Raw genomic sequence first — 22,167 nt, forward strand, 5'->3', positions numbered from 1 at the left:
CATGAAGACATACCTGCTGAATGGATTGTGCTTGCTATTTTGCTCATTTATGAGACGCAATTCTCTGCGCACAAATTTAGTAAATAATCTTTGCGTGCTATCAAGTTTGCACATGTTTTAATACACGCAAACCTTTAGTAGATCATGACCTATTTGTGTCACATAAGAAACCCTCAAATTTAACAGAACATCACCAACAACAACTTCCTGCTACTGTAAAAGTCAAGGTTGATATTTTAGAAACTGGTGACAAATGGTGGCACATTAAGAAACTCAACAGATAAATGAGTAAATGTAATGTCAAAGTAAGACTTTGCCTTTTATTTAGTTGGGTCGTAAGCTGTCTGTAAAAATTGTCTCATCGAGCTAGACCATTGTATTCTCAAGGTGGTGAATCGATCGCAACTGGACTTGTTCAGGTTTTCATAAAAGATGTTACACCTCAGATTCCCAGGCAGGCTTCATCCGTTCATGTTTAAAAATAGCTAGGACAGCCCTCGTCTGAAGGGATAATCCAACATACAGTATTTATTCCCTAAATTAGATGTGACCGCCAATCAAGAATGGTTTCACTATTTTGGATGACAGTCGTTAAAGATACAGTGGAGTGAGACCTCTGCTAGCTAGTTGTTTGATACATTATTTGTCTAAAATGTTTCACTCTTTTAGAAAGAGATCTAAGAACAGCATTGTATGATGAAGATAGGTGGTGTAGCAGAACTCCCGCTTTGTTCACAGAGGTTTTTTCAAGCTTTACATATTGCAGATAGCCTCCCTCCGTCTTCTCTATGCAGAATGAACAGACTCGTTGTAAATTGTAAACTAAAATGATGCAGATTGCATCTGTTGCAACATTGGGCTGCATAGGTGAGGTGGGGGGATTTTGACAATTAAGATTTTTAAACAGGCTAAAACCATCCCTTCTAAATATGCTAAGAAGATTTACACATTGAAAGTAAAACAGCCCGAGTCTGAGACCCAGCTGTGTTATGGATGAAAAATTATATTATTATTATTAGTAGTAATTAGCAATACCAGAATTGCATTAGTTGATACTGACACTGATGAATTTCCACAATTTCCTATACTTATTCGATACCACAATAAAAAAATAAAAAACAACCATGTACTTTTAAATTTGCTAATTTATTTAAATGTGTTTCAAATTGTTAAGTATTTAAAGCCCCACTTAAGAACTTTCAGTTTTGGTTGATTTTGGCGGCACCAGTGAGGACCAGCGCATAGGTTTAGCCAGTCAGTATGACTGATGTTTCCACAGTAGGAAGCTAAGTATTCAATACTCAAACTTTATATTTGCAATTTGCAGTCATCAAATTGTTTATTCTTTAAACAGTACTTTTGAGTCTGTTGCGTAGCTGGTCATGCCATTGTGGAACTGCAAACTAACAAGCTGGTGGCTATATATTGCTACCACGCAAATTTACAGTAGGTAACATTAGCATTAGCATCTTGATTTTAACATAGAAAATTACTAATTAGTCCAGCAGGAACAAAGGCAGCATTGGTCTGAAATCCCTCATTGTCTTTCAGCTCACGCCAGTGAGTAAAAGCTTCCAATTAGGGCTGGGCGATATGGCCTTTTTTTAATATCTCGATATTTTTAGGCCATATCGCGATACACAATATATCTCTCGATATTTTGCCTTAGCCTTGAATTAACACTTGATACATGTAATCACACCAGTATGATGATTCTATGTGTCTACATTAAAACATTCTAGTTCATACATTAATATATGCTCTTTTAAACTTACAGGCAGAGAAGGAAATCACAACTAAGTCAATTTACCAAAACTGTATTTATTAAACAGTTATTAAGTAGTGGCACAAACATTCATGTCATTTCCAAAACAGAAAGTGCAAGATTGTCAGAGACATTTTAAAACAAGCTATTAGTGCACTTTTGTGCACTAATAACTAAGATGACTTATCAAAACAACACTAAATTAAAGTGCACTTTTTGTACAGAACGCCACTACAATAGTTTAAAACATGATGTCACACAAGATATTTCAATAAGTGTCAAATAAAAATGAGCTGCATAATAGGAAATCAAATAGTGTTCGTCCTTTGCTATGTGGTAGGTTACTGCAGACTTTTTGATTGATTGAAACTTTTATTAGTAGATTGCACAGTTCAGTACATATTCCGTACAATTGACCACTAAACGGTAACACCCCAATACGTTTTTCAACTTGTTTAAGTCGGGGTCCACGTAATTACACGTATTCCATGACATTATCTCCTTTTGTTGACTCTTTTTTTCATACGGTGTTGATATGGAAATGTTTGCCTCAGCATTTTGATGGTGTGGGCGTGTGGCACCGAACAGAGATGTTGACATGCGGAGTAAGCACTCTTCGTTCTCTAGCGGGTGACTTTTCAAATGATGCTACATATTAGCTGTAATGCTACTTTTTGTAGAAACGCTTTCGCCCCACACTTGACAAATTACTGTTGTCTGTTCGACATATTCCCACTTGAAGCCAAACCACAGCCAGACAATGGACCCCCTCCTGTTTTTCTTGGGAATTAATTCTTCCTTCATTTGTTACCAGATTTTCACCTTCTTTCTTTCTCTTGTATTACCACTCGCATCACAGCTAACGTTACCCATGCCGATACCTCTCTGCTGCGCGAGGGCGTATACGTATGTGACGTATGACGTGACAGTATGTGACGTGTGTAAGAATGTGCGCTTGCTGTCTGTGAGAAGGAGAGACAAGACAGAGTGGGAAGAGCCTGTCGTGTAATGCCAGCAGCTAAAAGCAACTGCGTGAGAACGTATACTCGAATATCACGATATAGTCATTTTCTATATCGCACAGAGACAAACCCGTGATATATCGCGTATATCGATATATCGCGTATATCGATATATCGCCCAGCCCTACTTCCAATGTTCTTTTTTTGTCTCCTCAGACAAAACTTTTCGTTTCTTTGGTTGTTTTGGAGCTTCTACAATGATAGCAGTAATTGCATGCAAGGGTTCTTCTGAGTTTTTAACAAATAGGGAATGGGTGAGTGACATATGCCGTAAAGCAGTCCTTCTCAAATAGTGGGATGGGCCCCCCTGGGGCACAGTCGATGCCAGGGAACGAGGAATGGCCGGTGTGTTTTTTCCTTTAATGTTAATAAGCTTACAATGTTATGCATAGGTATAGATATACAAATGTTATAGACAATATATACAAAATATTGTCTTTGTCTATCGAGGGCGTAACAGAAAATAACTGAGAAGCACTGCATTAAAGCAAGTCAGCACATTTGTAGTTTTTAATAATAATCAGAATACTGCATATTTCTGTAGTATTCTAATTATTTTCTGATGCTGAAGCGGCTGAAAAGAGCTTCTTAAAGATTATTGATTTGTAAAAAACAGAAATTATTCCATCTAAATTAATCTTCCTTGCAAAAAAATCAACCCATAATCTATGTAAACAAATTCAACAATCTATATGAATTTATCACTGTTAGAGATTGATGGATTTAGCAGCACGGAGATATGCCGTTTATCCATTTTCTACGTGTATTCATTCCCATCCAGGGACTTTTTTGCATGCATCCCACATCCAAACTAGTTCTCCAGCACCCTCTAGTGGACACTTGTAATGCTTCCTCCACTCTCAGGTCTAATTGCTTTCTTTCTACTTTTATTCACAGGGTGGCCAAGGAAACAAGGTAAGATTATGTTGTTATTCAGATCATTGTTCAGCATGTTTTCTATACTAAAACGATTTTTTTATTTCAAAACATGCCTAACAAAGTTACATTGAAGTGTGTCACTTGCACGATTAAACACGTCGGGGAAGGATTGGAAAGAAGCAGAGTTTATTTGATCTGATTCCTAGCCCTTGTCCAGGTCTCAGCAATTACTGATAGTTTGTCCACTTTCTGTGTCCCACCAGGTTGTCATTGTTATAGTGAAAGCTAAGGATACATTGTACATACATACATAAATCTATATTTATTTTTGTCTGTTATCAATAAGCATTTCTGTCAATATGCCAGATGTAGCCACAGTCCCTACGCAGACCGTAAAAGTCACCTTAAAGGATAAAATAACATATTTCATAAAAATATATAAATTACACGACAACACAAAATGTATGAATAAGTGAAACATGTAAATTACAGACATAACACACCAACAATCAGACATCAATATTCTAATCCTTACTGAGATTTACTATTGGATAAATAAAACCGTTGACAAATACTTTTTTAACTTAAAGTCAACTTAAAACTATGCCAGCTTTAGCTGTGTGTGAGAATATTAAAACTTTAAAGGTGAGCGATTCTGAGAATTTTGGTATCAATCCCGTTCCCAAAAGCAAATAACATCCGAACTGCGATTCTTATTTATTTCAATTCTGAACTGATTCATTATTTTCAAAAATTAAGTATTTATAAAAACAAAAAAAGGTAAAAATCTATTTAAAAAAATGTTTAGGCCATCTCTACACTTACTTGCTGCGCGTGAGAGAAGCTTTTGTAACCTGTGAAAATGTTTGATTGTAATTTTTATACCAAATGATATATTACTAAAATCAGTTTAAATCGAGAATCATGTTGAATCGAATCAGCACCCCAATAATTCAGTTCAGTTCAGTTTCGGTTTATTTTGAACATGCATACGATACAATGTAATGCATCACACATTTCCAGTTGTTTTATTACAGCACGGAAGAAGCAGAGTTTATTTAAACCTACCCATGTTCATATCATTGCAATTTTATCCCATTACCTTGTTCTCTGTAACAGAACAGTGAATAAATAAATAATACATAATGAATATACCATAGTAAGTAAACAAATATTAAATACATAAATAATCCCCCCCAAAAAAAACAAAAAGGTTCAAGATGTTTATCATAATTGTTCTTCTTTGTATTTTGTGAACATTTGTAGTTTGAAAAGTCTCTGGATCATATTGGTGCTTTGTTTGATTTATTCGGTTAATCCATTCTATAATTGTATTCCACAAACGGATATGCTAAAGGTTTTAAGTGTTGTACATGCATACAAATGTTTTAATTTAGATTTTCCTCTAAGGTTATATTTCTCCTCTTTTGTTGAGAAGAATTGTTGTACATTCTTGGGTAGCAGATTATAGTTTGCTTTATACATCATTTTAGCTGTTTGTAAATACACAAAATCATTGAATTTCAATATTTATGATTCAATAAATAAAGCATTTGTATGTTCTCTAAATCCAACATTATGTATTATTCTAATTTATCTTTTTTGTAACACGGTTAGTGAATGAAGCGCACATTTGCAGTTGTTTCCCCATATTTCTACACAAAAACTCAGATACGGTAACACTAGTGAGCAGTAGAGAATATGAAGTGATTTTTGGTCCAGAACATATTTTGCTTTATTCACTATTGATGTGTTTCTTGCTACTTTATGTTATATATTTTTACAAGAGGTTTCCAGTTCATTGTATCATCTATTACACCCAAAAATGTGTTTTCTTTTACCCTTTCAATGTCTACTCTGTCTTTTTGTATTTGTGTTTGACTTTCTCTTCTACTGCTACCAGATAGCATTATTGTAGTTTTACTGAGATTCAAAGATAGTCTGTTTTTGTCAAACCATCTTTTTAATTTGTTAATTTCTTCTGTTATCATTTGTATTAGCTTTTGTGTATTCTCTCCTGAACAAAACGCAGTTGTATCATCTGCAAATAATACTAACTTTAAGTCCTTTGTGACTTTACAAATGTCGCTTATATAAAGATTGAACAATTTTGGTCCAAGTATTGAACCCTTAGATACGCCACAAAATATTTACAGCTCTGAAGATGTGTGTTCGCCTATCTTCACGTATTGCTTCCTGTTGGTTAAGTAGCTTCTAACCCAGTTCAAGACCAACCCTCTGATTCCATACCTTTCTAATTTGTTTATTAAGATGTTGTGATTAATTGTGTCAAATGATTTTGTTGAATCCATAAACACTGCAGCAGCACATCTTTTGCTATCTATTGCATTGATGATCTCTTCCGTTATTTCGATTAATGCCATTGATGTTGAAATGTTGGCTCTTTATCCGTATTGATTGTCTGTGAGTGTTAGATTTTTTTTAATGAATTTGTCCAATCTGTTGTTAAACAGTTTTTCAATAATTTTAGAAAATTGTGGAAGTAGAGGAACAGAGGTGTAGTTTGTAAACTGGTGTTTGTCACCAGTCTTATAAATCGGTACAACTTTTGCTATTTTCATTTTATCTGGGAATTGGCCTGTTTGAAATGATAGGTTGCTCACATATGTTAAAGATTCTGAAATCTCTTCAGTAACCTTTTTTATTGTTTCCATATAAATTCAATTACAATCAGTTGAGGTATTGGATTTAAATGTTTTCACAATATTGATTATTTCCTCTTTTGTCACTCACTAGAGTTGGGGTTTTTGTCTATAGGGTCATTAAAGTCCTCAACTGCCTCGGGATCTGGAATCTTTTCCTCCAGATTTGGTCCAATGTTCACAAAGTACTTATTGAAACTTTCAAGTACTTTGTTCATATTGTCATCATATCGTGAGTCCCCACTTGTTATGTTCAATTGCACCTAATTATTTAAGAAAAACGTTATTAGTGCAAAATAACAATGTAACCAAAATGTAAATAGAAGAATGTAATCATAACAACATAAATAACTTCCATAGTAGTCAGATAATTATGAAACATAAATTGTATTAAAAAAATCATGTCAGTGGTACAAGGGGAGGGGCCTGAGTGAGTAGTAGCAGAGCTGTTGCACTGACAGACTAGAAGAGACATGAAGTTGCATGAACAAAAAACACAAACTATTTTAATTTACTGGACATATAGATGACAAACTGCAACAAAAGTATTGATCCCATCACACTAGTGTGGATCACATACCAATACCAATAATAATAAAACTACCAATACCAAGAGCCACCTTGGCATCGATATTAATGATATTTGGATAAATACACGCACCTCTAGTAAACCTCACTGCCTGACATCTCAAGAGGTTGGCTGGTATGTGGATTGGGACCAGAGGTGGGTAGAGTAGCCAGAAATTGTACCCAAGTAAGAGTACTGTTACTTTAGAGATGTATTACTCAAGTAAAAGTAAGGAGTAGTCACCCAAATATTTACTTGAGTAAAAGTAAAAAGTATGTTGTGAAAAAACTACTCAAGTACTGAGTAACTGATGAGTAACCTGTTCGTTTAATGATGACGGCAGCAAATAATGCACAAAAAAACATAAAAATAGCAATGAGCAAATTCAGAGCCAGAAATATCTCTTAAGCAACTAAAAAAATAATATATTTTAAATAATAATACATTAAAATAAATTGAGCCACAATAACTTAACAGCATCATAGGCTCAGTAGGCATTCATTGATTGATTGATTGAAACTTGTATTAATAGATTGCACAGTACAGTACATATTCTGTACAATTGACCACTAAATGGTAACACCCAAATGAGTTTTTCAACGTTAATCAATTACTTAATAAATGACCAAGTCGAGGTGATCTACCTCATATATATATACATACACACACACACACACACAGACACACACATATATATATATATATATATGTATTTATATTTATTTATTTTGCCGTTTTTGTTCACATGTTAAAGGTGTTTTAATGACTATACATGCATGTTTAACATATAGATTTCTTTCTTTTATGAAGACAAGAATATAAGTTGGTGTATTACCTGATTCTGATGACTTGCATTGATTGGAATCAGACATCAGTGCTGATAACGTCCACGTTTTCAAATGGAGGACAAAAAAAGTTCCTCCTTTCTGTCTAATACCACATGAAAGTGGTTGGTTTTTGGCATCTTATTTGTCCAGCTTCCATATTCGTTTTTATACACTTTACAAGAAATACATTGGCAGCAAACTCCGTAGCTTGCTAGCTTGTTTGCGCTGGCTTTCAGAGACTCCTATTTTGTTAGCGCAGGCGTGATGGAGCGGCACTTTTATTGTGAAGACAGGAACTGTGCGGTCAGTCTTTAGGCTTTTGAGAGAGGTACGGTTGAAATAAAACAGTGTCTTTTTTCCTTCATACTTTTGATTGATTGATTAAAACTTTTATTAGTAGATTGCACAATACAGTACATATTCCGTACAATTAACCACTAAACGGTAACACCCGAATAAGTTTTTCAACTTGTTTTAAGTCGGGGTCCACGTGTGACGGTCATGTGACCGCCTGGCTCTGTTTGATTGGTCCAACGTCACCAGTGACTGCATCTGATTGGTGAAACGGAGTCAAACGTCACCAGTGACTGCATCTGATTGGTGAAACGAAGGCATGCGTAGATCCTACTTTGAAGGTCTGTCTGACAAACCAAAACAAACAAAGCGTGCATTAACAGATCGATAAAAATCAGTAGCGAGTAGCGAGCTGAATGTAGATAAATGGAGCGGAATAAAAGTAGCGTTTCTTCTCTATAAATATACTCAAGTAAAAGTAAAAGTATGTTGCATTAAAACTACTCTTAGAAGTACAATTTATCCCAAAAGTTACTCAAGTAGATGTAACGGAGTAAATGTAGCGCGTTACTACCCACCTCTGGTTGGGACTAGTGCTTTTAGCCTATTAGCTACTCAACTCTCAATCAGGAAGGAGGTGTGGGGGCAATATCAGTGTGCAGCGCTGATCCATGCGGAATGGCTTATGTTTCACAATGACAGTCAATCATAACATTGTAAACTCTTGAGACCCAGTATCCTCTGCAGTGAACATTTGTGTTCCTGTGGAAAGCCCACTTCAAAGCCCAAACCTTCATGCGAGACAGCTGCAACTCCATGGAGTTTATTTCAGAACAGGGGTTTCTTTCCTGGTCAGCATCATCTCAGTCCTGGGTGATGTCCAGTAAAACTGTTTTTATTGTAAACACTGACTGTTTTTCGATTATTTTTCAAAATCCTCACCGACTTCTTTTCACCTGAGTGTGAAAGTTTAGGTCTTCTACCATATCTTGAAAAATTGGGGATGCATGCAAGAACTTGAACTTACAATACATACACTAGTTTGAACTGATATTCTTGAGAATATGCAAGACTCCAAAAGATATTTCGAACAATTCCAACTTGTTTGATCTTTACTAGGTTCCTTGGACTTACATTTATGAGTAATCGTCGATCCAATGAAGGCTGTGAAAAGAATGATTTTGTGCTGCGGCCATGATCACTAACAAGATGTTAACAGCTCTTAGCCTTGTCAAGTTAAAAGTAATTCTGGAAACATTTATCAAAATCTTTATGTAAATGTTTAATGTTGACCCTTGTGTAAATTACAAAAATCCAATAGAAACTCAAACATTGTTTATAAAAATCACTGAATGTGCACATTCTCATTCCGCAACCGGTCCAACAAATTATTAAGAGTTTGTGGCAAATGCAAGAAACACAGCGTTGTTTCTTTGAGGTCTTTATTGTAAGACTGCCAACATAAGAATACACAATAAAACACAATATGCACTTTTATAGTGTGCCCAAGAAGGTACATAAAACCACACCCATTCTGCTGAGTGTGAGCATGGTCCTAGTGCCCGCCACAAGTTAGATATTAATGACATTTATGCACCCTAAGCTATTTTTGAGAATATTTCTGATGAACTCTAATATTCATCTTATCTTTCTATTACTTACATCCCATGTAATGGAGTATGGTTTGCAACCAAATAAAAAATTATAATAAATACATTTGCAAAACAATCAAAAAGTTTTGGTTAGAAATAATTTTGGGAGGTTTTGAAACAACTTCAATCTTGTTGGCTCCTCTGACCAATATGTTTATTGTTATATTGTTATTGGTCAGTCTCGGGTGATGGCATGACTCCTGACTACAGTGATGGGCAAGCTACTTGGAAAATGTAGTAAGCTAAGCCAAAAGTTACTCTGAATTAAATGTAGCTAAGCTACAGGGTAAGCTATCCCCAGATACAGTAATTGTAGCAAGCTACACTACAAGCTACACAGCAGAAGTAGCTTGCTACATTATATAAATATGTAACTTAACATACAACTTTCCACCAAACAAGAGAAAAAATACTCAGTTTGATTGTTTATTATAATAAACACAAACTAGAAACATGCCCTCTGTCTGGCTTTTTAACATTTCTTTAAAATTGCGTACCATGTACAAAACGAGGAGAAAAACACAGTAAACAAATTAAATAAAAGGCAGTTATACAATAATAATAATAAATAAACACCTTCATTTATACTCTAATGGAGACTTTTCAGCACAGGATAAATTGTTTTAACAGAAACCACAGTGGCAAAATGACAATAACCTTACCAAAGGAAAAGCACAAAACATTTGTCTCACAAAAGAGACATTAACAAACTCTACCTTTACATGAACGGAAATCAATAAAACTGAACATATTTAAAGTAAACATATTTTCCTGGCTGTGGAACAGAGTCAAACAAAATTAAATTCCTGCCCAACTCCTACATTTGAAGTTCTTATATAGGTAACAATATTAATGTAACCCAAAGTGTACATATGGAACCAAATGGCCCCAATAAGGGTCCATTAATATTAACTATCTGTCATTTAGCTGGGCACACGCCTCAACTCCCTTTGGGGGTACCCACACCCCACTGTATGTAATTATTTTTGTGTGCCTTTTCATTGGCCCACCCTTATACTGTTACACATGTTCTCTGCCTACATTAAAGACCATCAGCGTCTTTATAGATCTTAATAAAAAAAATAATGATAAAATGACTTGTGAGTTGTTTGGTAACAGTTAATAATAGTTATTATGTGCAGTAAAACTTTGAACTCAACTCACCTTAATGTTTGTTCTTAAATGTGTGTTCCATGTCAAGAGCAGTTTTTATTTGGGCTTACAAAGTAAACATCCATCCTTCCAACTAAAAAGTAATGTGTTCGGCATTGTTTTGTCCAAACGCATACATGTGTCCAAATGTGGCGAAGTAAACGCATTGTGGGTTTCCTGGACGTCGTCTTCATCACTAAAATAAAAATCTGAGGGAGAGAATCACTCTGCCATCTTCCAAAAGGTTTCCTGGTTTTTTTTTAATCGTCCGCTGAATATTCCCTCTTCTCTTCTTCGACTCCCTCGTCGTCATGTGAGATGTGCGTGTCTGTTGTGATTTCCCTTCCTTGTTCTTCCCTACCCTATCTTGCCTCTGATTGGCCTGTACCTAATGTTTTGCCCTAACCTTAACCAATTGTGACTCATTATTGTAAACCAACCAATCATCTTGGATTTTCTTATGCATACACCAACCAATCATCAAAGATTATTTCCATATTTTTTGGTCGCCTGCCCAAGGATTGCAGTCCATTTCTCTTTTTCTTTTCTGTTTCTCTTCTCTCTCTCTCTCTTCTTTTGTAACTTGTAGCTTTGTAGCCAAGCTACTTCGCTACATGGGTCTAAAAATAGCTAAGCTATGAAGATCGCTATTCGTTCAAAAAGTAGCAAAGCTACTGCCAAGCTACTGGGAAATGTAATTAAGCTAAGTAGCTTCGCTACTTGTAGCAAGCTATTGACCAACACTGCCTGACTACTACTTTTATCCCATTTGGAGCAGAAAAACTATACAGACTAAGTGATACTGACCAATAAAAACGCTTCTATAATATTGTTCAGACAAGGCCCCGCTCACAGTATATACCAGTAAGTTGAGTGATTTTTAACCAAAACTGTGTTTTGGTTGCAAATACTTTTTTTTTTGTTTGGTTGCATAATAAGACACAATTTTGTATCCATAATGGAGTTGCAACTGACGTAACCATAAATGCAAATGTGATGCCAAAGTGGTGTGGTAGTTTGAGCATGTGCATGTTTTGCCCATTTAATGATATGCTGATATTTATTTTTATGTACTGTATGTGAGATAAATGTATCTCATACATCACCATGCACGTTTCTCACTAAGAATGAACAAACTACCTTCCTTAATTAAAGTGGAACTTGTTTTATGTTAGTTCCTGTTCATCTCAACACATGACCAACTCATCAAGTCCTGGTCCAAAGTGTTTTCTTATTTATTACTAAAAGTAGGACTGTGTACCTTACAACAACTCACGATTCAATTTGATTCAGATTTTTGGGGGTCACGTTTCGATTCAGTATCGGTTCTCGATTCAACAAGAATCTCAATTCAAACCGATTCTCACAATGTATTAATTATTATATAAATTATAATTAAACTTTTTCAAAAACAGGTTACAGGTTACAAAATCTCCCATTGGCACAGTAAGTACCTAAAAACAACTTTTTTTAAATCAATTATTAAAAATTATAAATCAATTCAGAATTGTAATACAAATTGCGACTCCGATGTGAATCTCTACTACACCTATAATAAAAGGGTTTACTTAATTCAACTTGAACATACATGTTCGGCCACTGTTAATGGACATACAGTAAATTACGAGAGTGAGCGCTTTGAGTATCTAATAATAGAAAAGCGCGATATAAAATCTAATCCATTATTATTATTATCATTACCTCCCAAAAAAAAAAGTTCTAAATCCAGACGTTGATCTGGATCAGCCCCAAAACATAATCACATGTTCCTTATCCCATTTCTGAAATGTCCTGATCGCAACTGGACTGTTTTGTCTCTCATCCAGGCATGTAGGCGTAATAATTTTATAATCACAGACTTAAATAGGACAGCTCAGAGGATGTTGCAGCATCCAAAGTACCGGTATGTCTGCTTTAAAAGACGGGACATACCCAGACAAAGTAAAAAAAAAAACTCCCCTTAACCAGGGTTGTGTGGAGGGGTTCCGTGACACGACCCACCCTTGACACACGATTTATCCGATGGATGGATGGACAATTTAGCCTCTGACAAATAACAACAGGACACAGACACTTTTAGTTTCAGGTGCCCCCTTGACATTAGATACAACCGAACAGAAGGCAAACAAGGGTGATTCCATCGTAACGACTGTTGTTGTAGTGCAGCCATTGTACCTTCTCAACTATCGTTTTGCACCACAATAGAGAGAAACCATCCATGTCCTGGCATGTCCACAGTGGTTGAGGATGAATACTTTGGATCCTGTAACATCCCCATCTAAGACTATGAGCATGAACTGATGGATTAGAGGGGAAAACATCCTCTAAAACAACATGAACAGTCCAGTTTTGACAGTCCACTCAATCCCTCGAGAATACACACAGTGACTTCCTGTTCAATGCAAAGTAAGCACCACAGCATGTAGTTACCAATGTTTATAGTATATATGGATTGTACCACAGCAACCAATGAAATGCACCAAAAGAAAGAATTGTTTGTGAACAAAATAAAAACATGCAACCGGAATACAACAGCTCTGTTAGATCAGAATATAAAATACATAAGATAACACAAGAATCCAAATAAAAATATGAACTAATGTACAAGCAATGGATCGTTTCACTAGATAGTCAGCTGGCCCGAGGGCTTCAACTAAAACCAGTTCCACCTTATTAAGATGGCTTTCCCCTTTTTTACTGTATTCTTTGAAAAATACTTTTATTGTTCCTTCTTCTCTATTTGTTTGACCTTTATGGCATCTCTGCTGTGAAGGGACAACCAGGCTTCCCAGGGGCTCCTGGGCCAAAGGTAATGTTGCTACCAAGCTCATATTCAGTGGGAGACTCGCAGTCATTGTCAGAAGAGTCGGTCATAGTTGTTTGTCTTTCACTGCTAAGGGCCAGGCTGGTACACCTGGTATTCCTGGGATCCCTGGCAAGAGGGGCTACAGGGTAGGCCAGCTTGGCATGGAAAAAAACATCACAGTCCCAACTGTGTGGTTGTGCTTCAGTCATTTTTCAGAAAATGTATCATCACATTCATGTTTGTCTTCTGTCTGCACATCAACTGCATCATCCTAAACTCCCTTTGATGTGAACGTGTGTCATCTTTAGACGTTTTATTGCTAACTCAGCTGTTTGCCTATTTATGGAACGTATTAGTAGGTTATACTAAACTTAACAGGTGGACTAAATTCACCTTCTCTAACTTTTCAATATCCAACTGCTTCATTTGCTTTTCTCTAACAAGCAACTGAACAACACGTGAGATCCATGACTCAACAATACATGTTCACACTGGAAGAGTCCCAGAAAGACAAAATACAAGCCTTTCTTTGATATTTCTAGTCTCACCTGCTGCTGACACTCACTTATTTCTACAACACCTTAATTTGATTGTTTTTGGCTTTTTAAAGACCAGGTTAACACACCTAGATTGTGCAAATGGAAACTAGTTCTCTCTAGTATATAGGCTTTATCTGTGTGCCAACCAACACACCGCTCGTCACTACCATATTTTTGGACTATAATCTGCACCGGTTTATAAGCCGCACCCACTAAATGTTTTCCATATATTAGTTACACAGGACTGTAGGCCGCAGATATATACTTGCATGATGTGAAATGACATATTTTCATAGAAACATTTTGTAAATTTTTATTTACATACCTGTGGTTGTTAAAGGGCTTTATAAATAAAGTTGGTATGGTATGGTACCTAAAAAATGTACCGTAGTAGCAATATGAAATATAACATATATGTAATATTTACATAATATATGTACAGTATATGATATATACTGATATATTATATTATACTATATATTTATATCATACATACAATATAACATCAAAGAGTAAAAATGCATTTCTTGCAATATGCATAATAACAAAAAGGGTAATATTAAAAAAATGTATAGATGTTGACAGTCCAACACATACTGACAGGTATACACAACCTATGGAGATGATATCAGTAGAAAAAACTGCATTTAATTTAGATAATAATGAGTCATATATTGGAATATGGGATCCATCCATCCATCCATCTTCTTCCGCTTATCCGAGGTCGGGTTGCGGGGGCAGCAGCCTAAGCAGGGAAGCCCAGACTTCCTTCTCCCCAGCCACTTCGTCCAGCTCCTCCCGGGGATCCCGAGGCGTTCCCAGGCCAGCCAGGAAAGATAGTCTTCCCAACGTGTCCTGGGTCTTACCCGTGGCCTCCTACCGGTCGGACGTGCCCTAAACACCTCCCTAGGGAGGCGTTCGAGTGGCATCCTGACCAGATCCCCGAACCACCTCATCTGGATCCTCTCGATGTGGAGAAGCAGCGGCTTTACTTTGAGCTCCTCCCGGATGACAGAGCTTCTCACCCTATCTCTAAGGGAGAGCCCCGCCACCTGGCGGAGGAAACTAATTTCGGCCGCTTGTACCCGTGATCTTGTCCTTTCGGTCATGACCCAAAGCTCATGACCATAGGTGAGGATGGAAACGTAGATCGACCGGTAAATTGCGAGCTTTGCCTTCCGGCTCAGCTCCTTCTTCACCACAACGGATCGATACAGCGTCCGCATTACTGAAGACGCCACACCGATCTGCCTGTCGATCTCACGATCCACTCTTCCCTCGCTCGTGAACAAGACTCCGAGGTACTTGAACTCCTCCACTTGGGGAAAGATCTTCCCCCAACCCGGAGATGGCACTCCACCCTTTTGGAGGTGCTGATTACCATCCCAGTCGCTTCACACTCGGCTGCAAACCGATCCCGTGAGAGCTCAAGATCTTGGCCAGATGAAGCCACCAGGACCACATCATCTGCAAAAAGCAGAGACCTAATCCTGCAGCCACCAAACCAGATACCCTTAACGCCCTGACTGCGCCTAGAAATTCTGTCCATAAAAGTTATGAACAGAATCGGTGACAAAGGGCAGCCTTGGCGGAGTCCAACCCTCACTGGAAACGGGTCCGACTTACTGCCGGCAATGCGGACCAAGCTCTGACACTGATTATACAGGGAGCGGACCGCCACAATAAGACAGTCCGTTACCCCATACTCTCTGAGCACTTCCCACAGCACCGTACATGGTCGAATGCCTTCTCCAAGTCCACAAAGCACATGTAGACTGGTTGGGCAAATTCCCATGCACCCTCAAGGACCCTGCCGAGAGTATAGAGCTGGTCCACAGTTCCACGACCAGGACGAAAACCACACTGTTCCTCCTGAATCCGAGGTTCGACTATCCGGCGTAGCCTCCTCTCCAGTACACCTGAATAGACCTTACCGGAAAGGCTGAAGAGTGTGATCCCACGATAGTTGGAACACACCCTCCGGTTTCCCTTCTTAAAGAGAGGAACCACCACCCCGGTCTGCCAATCCAGAGGTACCTCCCCCGATGTCCACGCGATGTTGCAGAGTCTTGTCAACTAAGACAGCCCCACAGCACCCAGAGCCTTAAGGAACTCTCATCCACCCCCGGGGCCTTGCCACAGAGGAGCTTTTTCACTACCTCGGCAATCTCAGCCCCAAAAATAGGAGAGCCCACCACAGATTCCCCAGGTACTGCTTCCTCATAGGAAGACGTGCTGGTAGGATTGAGGAGGTCTTCGAAGTATTCCCTCCACCGATCCACAACATCCGCAGTCGAGGTCAGCAGAACACCATCCCCACCATACACGGTGTTGACATTGCACTGCTTCCCCTTCCTGAGGCAGCGGATGGTGGTCGAGAATCGCTTCGAAGCCATCCGGAAGTCGTTTTCCAAGGCTTCCCCGAACTCCTCCCATGTCCGAGTTTTTGCGTCCACGACCGTTGAAGCTGCACACCGCTTGGCCTGTTGGTACCTGTCTGCTGCCTCCGGAGTCCTATGAGCCAAAAGAGCCCGAGAGGACTCTTTCTTCAGCTTGACGGCATCCCTCACCGCACCAGCGGGTTCTAGGATTACCGCCACGACAGGCACCAACCACCTTGCGGCCACAGCTCCAATCGGCCGCCTCGACAATAGAGGTACGGAACATGGTCCACTCGGACTCAATGTCCAGCGCCTCCCTCGTGACATGTTCAAAGTTCTTCCGGAGGTGGTATATCAATCAATCAATCAATCAATGTTTATTTATATAGCCCTAAATCACAAGTGTCTCAAAGGGCTGTACAAGCCACAACGACATCCTCGGTACAGAGCCCACATACGGGCAAGGAAAAACTCACCCCAGTGGGACGTCGGTGAATGACTATGAGAAACCTTGGAGAGGTCCGCATATGTGGGTAACCCCCCCCCCCCCCTCTAGGGGAGACCGAAAGCAACGGATGTCGAGTGGGTCTGACATAACATTGTGAAAGTCCAGTCCACAGTGGATCCAACACATCAGCGGGAGTCCAGTCCACAGCGGGGCCAACAGGAAACCATCCTGAGCGGAGACGGGTCAGCAGCGCAGAGATGTCCCCAACCGATGCACAGGCTAGTGGTCCACCCGGGGTCCCGGCTCTGGACAGCCAGCACTTCATCCATGGCCACCGGACCTATGCAACTCCCCCTCGCAAGGGACAGGGGAGAAGAGGAGAGAAGAAAAGAAACGGCAGATCAACTGGTCTAAAAAAGGGGGGGTCTATTTAAAGGCTAGATTATACAAATGAGTTTTAAGATGGGACTTAAATGCTTCTACTGAGGTAGCATCTCTAACTGTTACCGGGAGGGCATTCCAGAGTGCTGGAGCCCGAATAGAAAACGCTCTATAGCCCGCAGACTTTTTTTTGGCTCTGGGAATCACTAATAAGCCGGAGTTCTTTGAACGCAGATTTCTTGTCGGGACATATGGTACAATACAATCGGCGAGATAGGCTGGAGCTAAACCGTGTAGTATTTTATACGTAAGTAGTAAAACCTTAAAGTCGCATCTTAAGTGCACAGGAAGCCAGTGCAAGTGAGCCAGTATAGGCGTAATATGATCAAACTTTCTTGTTTTTGTCAAAAGCCTTGCAGCCGCATTTTGTACCACCTGTAATCTTTTAATGCTAGACATAGGGAGGCCCGAAAATAATACGTTACAGTAATCGAGACGAGACGTAACGAACGCATGAATAATGATCTCAGCGTCGCTAGTGGACAAGATGGAACGAATTTTAGCGATATTACGGAGATGAAAGAAGGCCGTTTTAGTAACACTCTTAATGTGTGACTCAAACGAGAGAGTTGGGTCGAAGATAATACCCAGATTCTTTACCGAGTCTCCTTGTTTAATTGTTTGGTTGTCAAATGTTAAGGTGGTATTATTACATATATGTTGGTGTCTAGCAGGACCGATAATCAGCATTTCCGTTTTCTTAGCGTTGAGTTGCAAAAAGTTAGCGGACATCCATTGTTTAATTTCATTAAGACACGCCTCCAGCTGACTACAGTCCGGCGTGTTGGTCAGCTTTAGGGGCATGTAGAGTTGAGTGTCATCAGCATAACAGTGAAAGCTAACACCGTACTTTATATATATATATATATATATATATATATATATATATATATATATATATATATATATATATATATATATATATATATATATATATATATATATATATATATATATATATAATGTATATGTATATGAAACTCTCTCTGACAGGAGACTCCACCAGGCGTTCCCAGCAAACCCTCACAATGCGTTTGGGCCTGCCAGGTCTGTCTGGCATCCTCCCCCACCATTGCAGCCAACTCACCACCAGGTGGTGATCGGTAGAAAGCTCCGCCCCTCTCTTCACCCGAGTGTCCAAAACATTAAAACCGCAAATCCGATGACACATCTACAAAGTCGATCATGGAACTGCGGCCTAGGGTGTCCTGGTGCCAAGTGCACATATGGACACCCTAATGTTTGAACATGGTGTTTGTTATGGACAATCTGTGACGAGCACAAAAGTCCAATAACAAAACACCACTCGGGTTCAGATCCGGGTAGCCATTCTTCCCAATCACGCCTCTCCAGGTTTCACTGTCGTTGCCAACATGAACGTTGAAGTCCCCCAGTAGAACGAGGGAATCACCCTAGGGAGCCCTCTCCAGTACTCCCTCGAGTGAATCCAAAAGGGGTGGGTACTCTGAGCTGCCGCTTGGCGCGTAAGCGCAAACAACAGTCAGGACCCGTCCCCCCACCCGAAGGCGGAGATAAGCTACCCTCTCGTCCACTGGGTTGAACTCCAACGTGCAGGCTTTGAGCCGGGGGGCAACAAGAATTGCCACCCCAGCCCGTCGCCTCTCACTGCTGGCAACGCCAGAGTGGAAGAGAGTCCAGCCCCTCTCAGGAGAACTGGTTCCAGAGCCCTTGCTGTGCGTCGAAGTGAGTCAGACTATATCTAGCCGGAACTTCTCCACCTCACGCACCAGCTCAGGCTCTTTTCCCCCCAGCGAGGTGACGTTCCACGTCCCAAGAGTTGGCTTATGTAGCCGAGGATCGGACCGCCAAGTGCCCTGCCTTCGGCTTCTGCCCAGCTCACACTGCACCCAAACTCTATGGCCCCTGCTATGGGTGGTGAGCTCATTGGAGGGGGGACCCATGTTGCCTCTTCGAGCTGAGCCCGGCCGGGCCCCATGGGGACAGGCCCGGCCACCAGGCGCTCGCCATCGTGCCCCACCTCCGGGCCTAGCTCCAGCGGGGGGCCCCGGTGACCCGCGTCCGGGCAAGGGATATCTGGGTCCTTTGTTTGTGTTCTTCATAGAGGTCTTCGAGCTGGTCTTTGCCAGCAGTCATGGTCTTGACCAGCAGTCATGGTCTTGACCAGCAGTCATGGTCTTGACCAGCACTTACACTGCGTGCCAAGCACGGTAGTATGGTGAAAAAACATTTGGGAATGTTACCATTATATTTTTATCAGTGACAGAGAAGGACGGAGCTAAGATTATGTTTGTGGTAAAATTTCATATGAAGAGCCTAGTCATTCATTAATTAATATTGTACATGCACTTATTCATGTAAAATAGGGCACCCCACAGATCGCGGGACCCAACGCACAGCCGATGATCTGCATATAGGGAGGGTCGGCCCTCAATTGAAACACCCATTCTCATTAAAGCAGGACACTTATTGGTCCGTTCATGGATCACACACATTTGCAAATGTTGCCAGTTTTGAAGTGGTGGAAGTTGTCTCAATCAAGAAATTGTTTTTTTTCACAGGGAGATAAGGGAGAGTCGAGTATTTCAGCACTTGGAATTAAAGGAGAACCAGGATTACCAGGACTACCAGGCCAAATGGGCCCTAAGGTAATGTACTGTACTGTAAACAAGGTAGTATAGATACTGTATTACAGTGATGGGTCAAATGGTACTGCAGTATCGATGCATTAAGAAACACAAGGAGTAATACTGTGTCAATACTATTACATTTGATAAATGTTCATTTTATTTGCAGGTCAAATTTAATTATATTTTTAATTCAGCAGATGGCAAATGACTGTTATGAAACACCAACACACTATTGGTTTAGTGTCAATACAGCTATTGAGTGTGCCATTCACTTACTGGGGCATCATTTGCCAATCACTACTGGCGAGTAATTTGCAATGAAGTCACTTAACTTAAAAATGTCTGTGCTCTAATTAGGGCTGTCACAGTTAACGTGTTAAGGCACAGGTGTCAAACTCTTAGCCCGGGGAGGTATTTCATCAGGCCCGTTGGACCATATGAAAATTAACAATCACAAACATTCAGCCCGCATGGCAGGCGTCTCCAAATAAGGAAAACTAGTGAGCCTCGGCGTTGCCTACAATTATCATTATCAACTATACTTTTGGTTAAAATCGATGATAGAGGCCACTGTGTACGTACGTTTGACACGCCTACTTTGTTCATGCATGCAATTAATCAGCAAAATTGATCGCATTAGTCATGTATAAAAGCAGATTAATCACACAGCTCATTTTGACCATAGCTGTGGACCTTAAAGATCAGGTCAATGCATCCAATTACTACTGTATTTCACTTCAAAGTACAGTAGTAATTGGTAATTGTAATTTGTTCTGTGACGCGGCTTGTACTTTGAAAAACTCGTATGGCGAAAACAGTGTTGCCCCAATGAAATAATAAAAATTATTTAATCTGAGTTTGGCCCTCCAAAAAAAGCAACATTTTGATATCCAACATGCCTTTTAAAAAGAAAAACTATCTTTACGATAATTAATACTGTATGAAAAACAATACAATAAAATAGAATGTAGTACTAACAACTACAGTAGTTTTATAAAGTAATGTAATAGTACTGAACAGCATTTAGCTTCTACGGTATCTCCTGCCAGCTGATTCTCCATCAAACACCATCAGCATCTTTTCTATCTTTTCATGGATAAATGTGCACCATTAGATATTATTTGATACTATCAACTCTTTCTGCTTCAGTATGGTTCATGTGCTTGGAAAAACAAATTTATGTCAAATTTCTAGCTATAATCAAATGCTAGTGAGTAAAATCTAATATTTTGGTCGGATCTAATGAGGTTCACTGTGACACTCGCTACGCCAGCTAGCGGTGGGAAGTCTTGTTACCCGAATTTTTACTCACAAGATGAAACATTAATGCGGCAATTAATTCTTCTGTTTTCAAAACACAACAAGTTTGGCAATAAATCTAAAAGCAAAACACATTTTTGAAGCTGTTGCTAGCGAAACACTACTAGTACTGTACATAAACAACAAATAGTGGATGACATACAACGCTGAAAGAGTACACCCACAAAATATTGTTAACAATAGTACCAAAGATAACACACTTTTCTCACCTTTGCGATTAATCCGAATTAATCAACATTTGGAAGTGTGCTTAATCTGACTTAAAAAATAATTGTTTGACATCACAAGTGTTAATCAATGTTAATTCAAGATAACAAGAAAAAAAGGAAAATAATTACTTTCAGGTGAAAATGTTTTCAATTACTTTTTAGTCTCACTCATTTATTTATTTTTTAATAATAAAACTGAAAACCATTTGTGGTCTTACCTTTATTAGTACACAAAATACATTTGCATATCCTCTTAAAGCTCTGAAAGGATGAACACCTTCTGTTTTGCCTTAAAATGTTTTTGAGCTTTGATATGTAAACCTCTATAGTGGCAATCATATTCATGTACTTTATGCATTCAGAATAATTGAATGAAACAATTAATTGGTTGTAAACTAATTACATAGTAGATATGGGTGTCCCGATACGATATTGATATCAGTCCGATATGAGCAAAAACAAAAAAAAAGAAGTATGGGATTACCGTATTTTTCGGATTATAAATAGCTCCGGAGTATACGCCGCACCGGCCGAAAATGCATAATAAAGAAGGTAAAAAACATACTCGAGTATAAGTCGCATTTTTGGGGGA

The 22,167-nt window shown here is 39.2% G+C and overlaps 1 protein-coding gene across 1 annotated transcript in view; it reads left to right on the forward strand.

Moving 5' to 3' along the window:
* Window positions 1-22,167, forward strand: part of col13a1 (collagen, type XIII, alpha 1) — a 125,789-nt gene that overhangs the window by 48,355 nt on the left and 55,267 nt on the right. Inside the window, exons 19-22 of the mRNA XM_062058944.1 lie at window positions 3,685-3,702; window positions 13,596-13,631; window positions 13,721-13,774; window positions 19,978-20,064. Coding sequence (XP_061914928.1) covers window positions 3,685-3,702; window positions 13,596-13,631; window positions 13,721-13,774; window positions 19,978-20,064 — 195 coding nt within the window. The remainder of the gene's footprint in view (window positions 1-3,684; window positions 3,703-13,595; window positions 13,632-13,720; window positions 13,775-19,977; window positions 20,065-22,167) is intronic.

This window comes from Entelurus aequoreus, linkage group LG09 (genome assembly GCF_033978785.1).
Source record: "Entelurus aequoreus isolate RoL-2023_Sb linkage group LG09, RoL_Eaeq_v1.1, whole genome shotgun sequence".
Lineage (NCBI taxonomy): Eukaryota > Metazoa > Chordata > Actinopteri > Syngnathiformes > Syngnathidae > Entelurus > Entelurus aequoreus.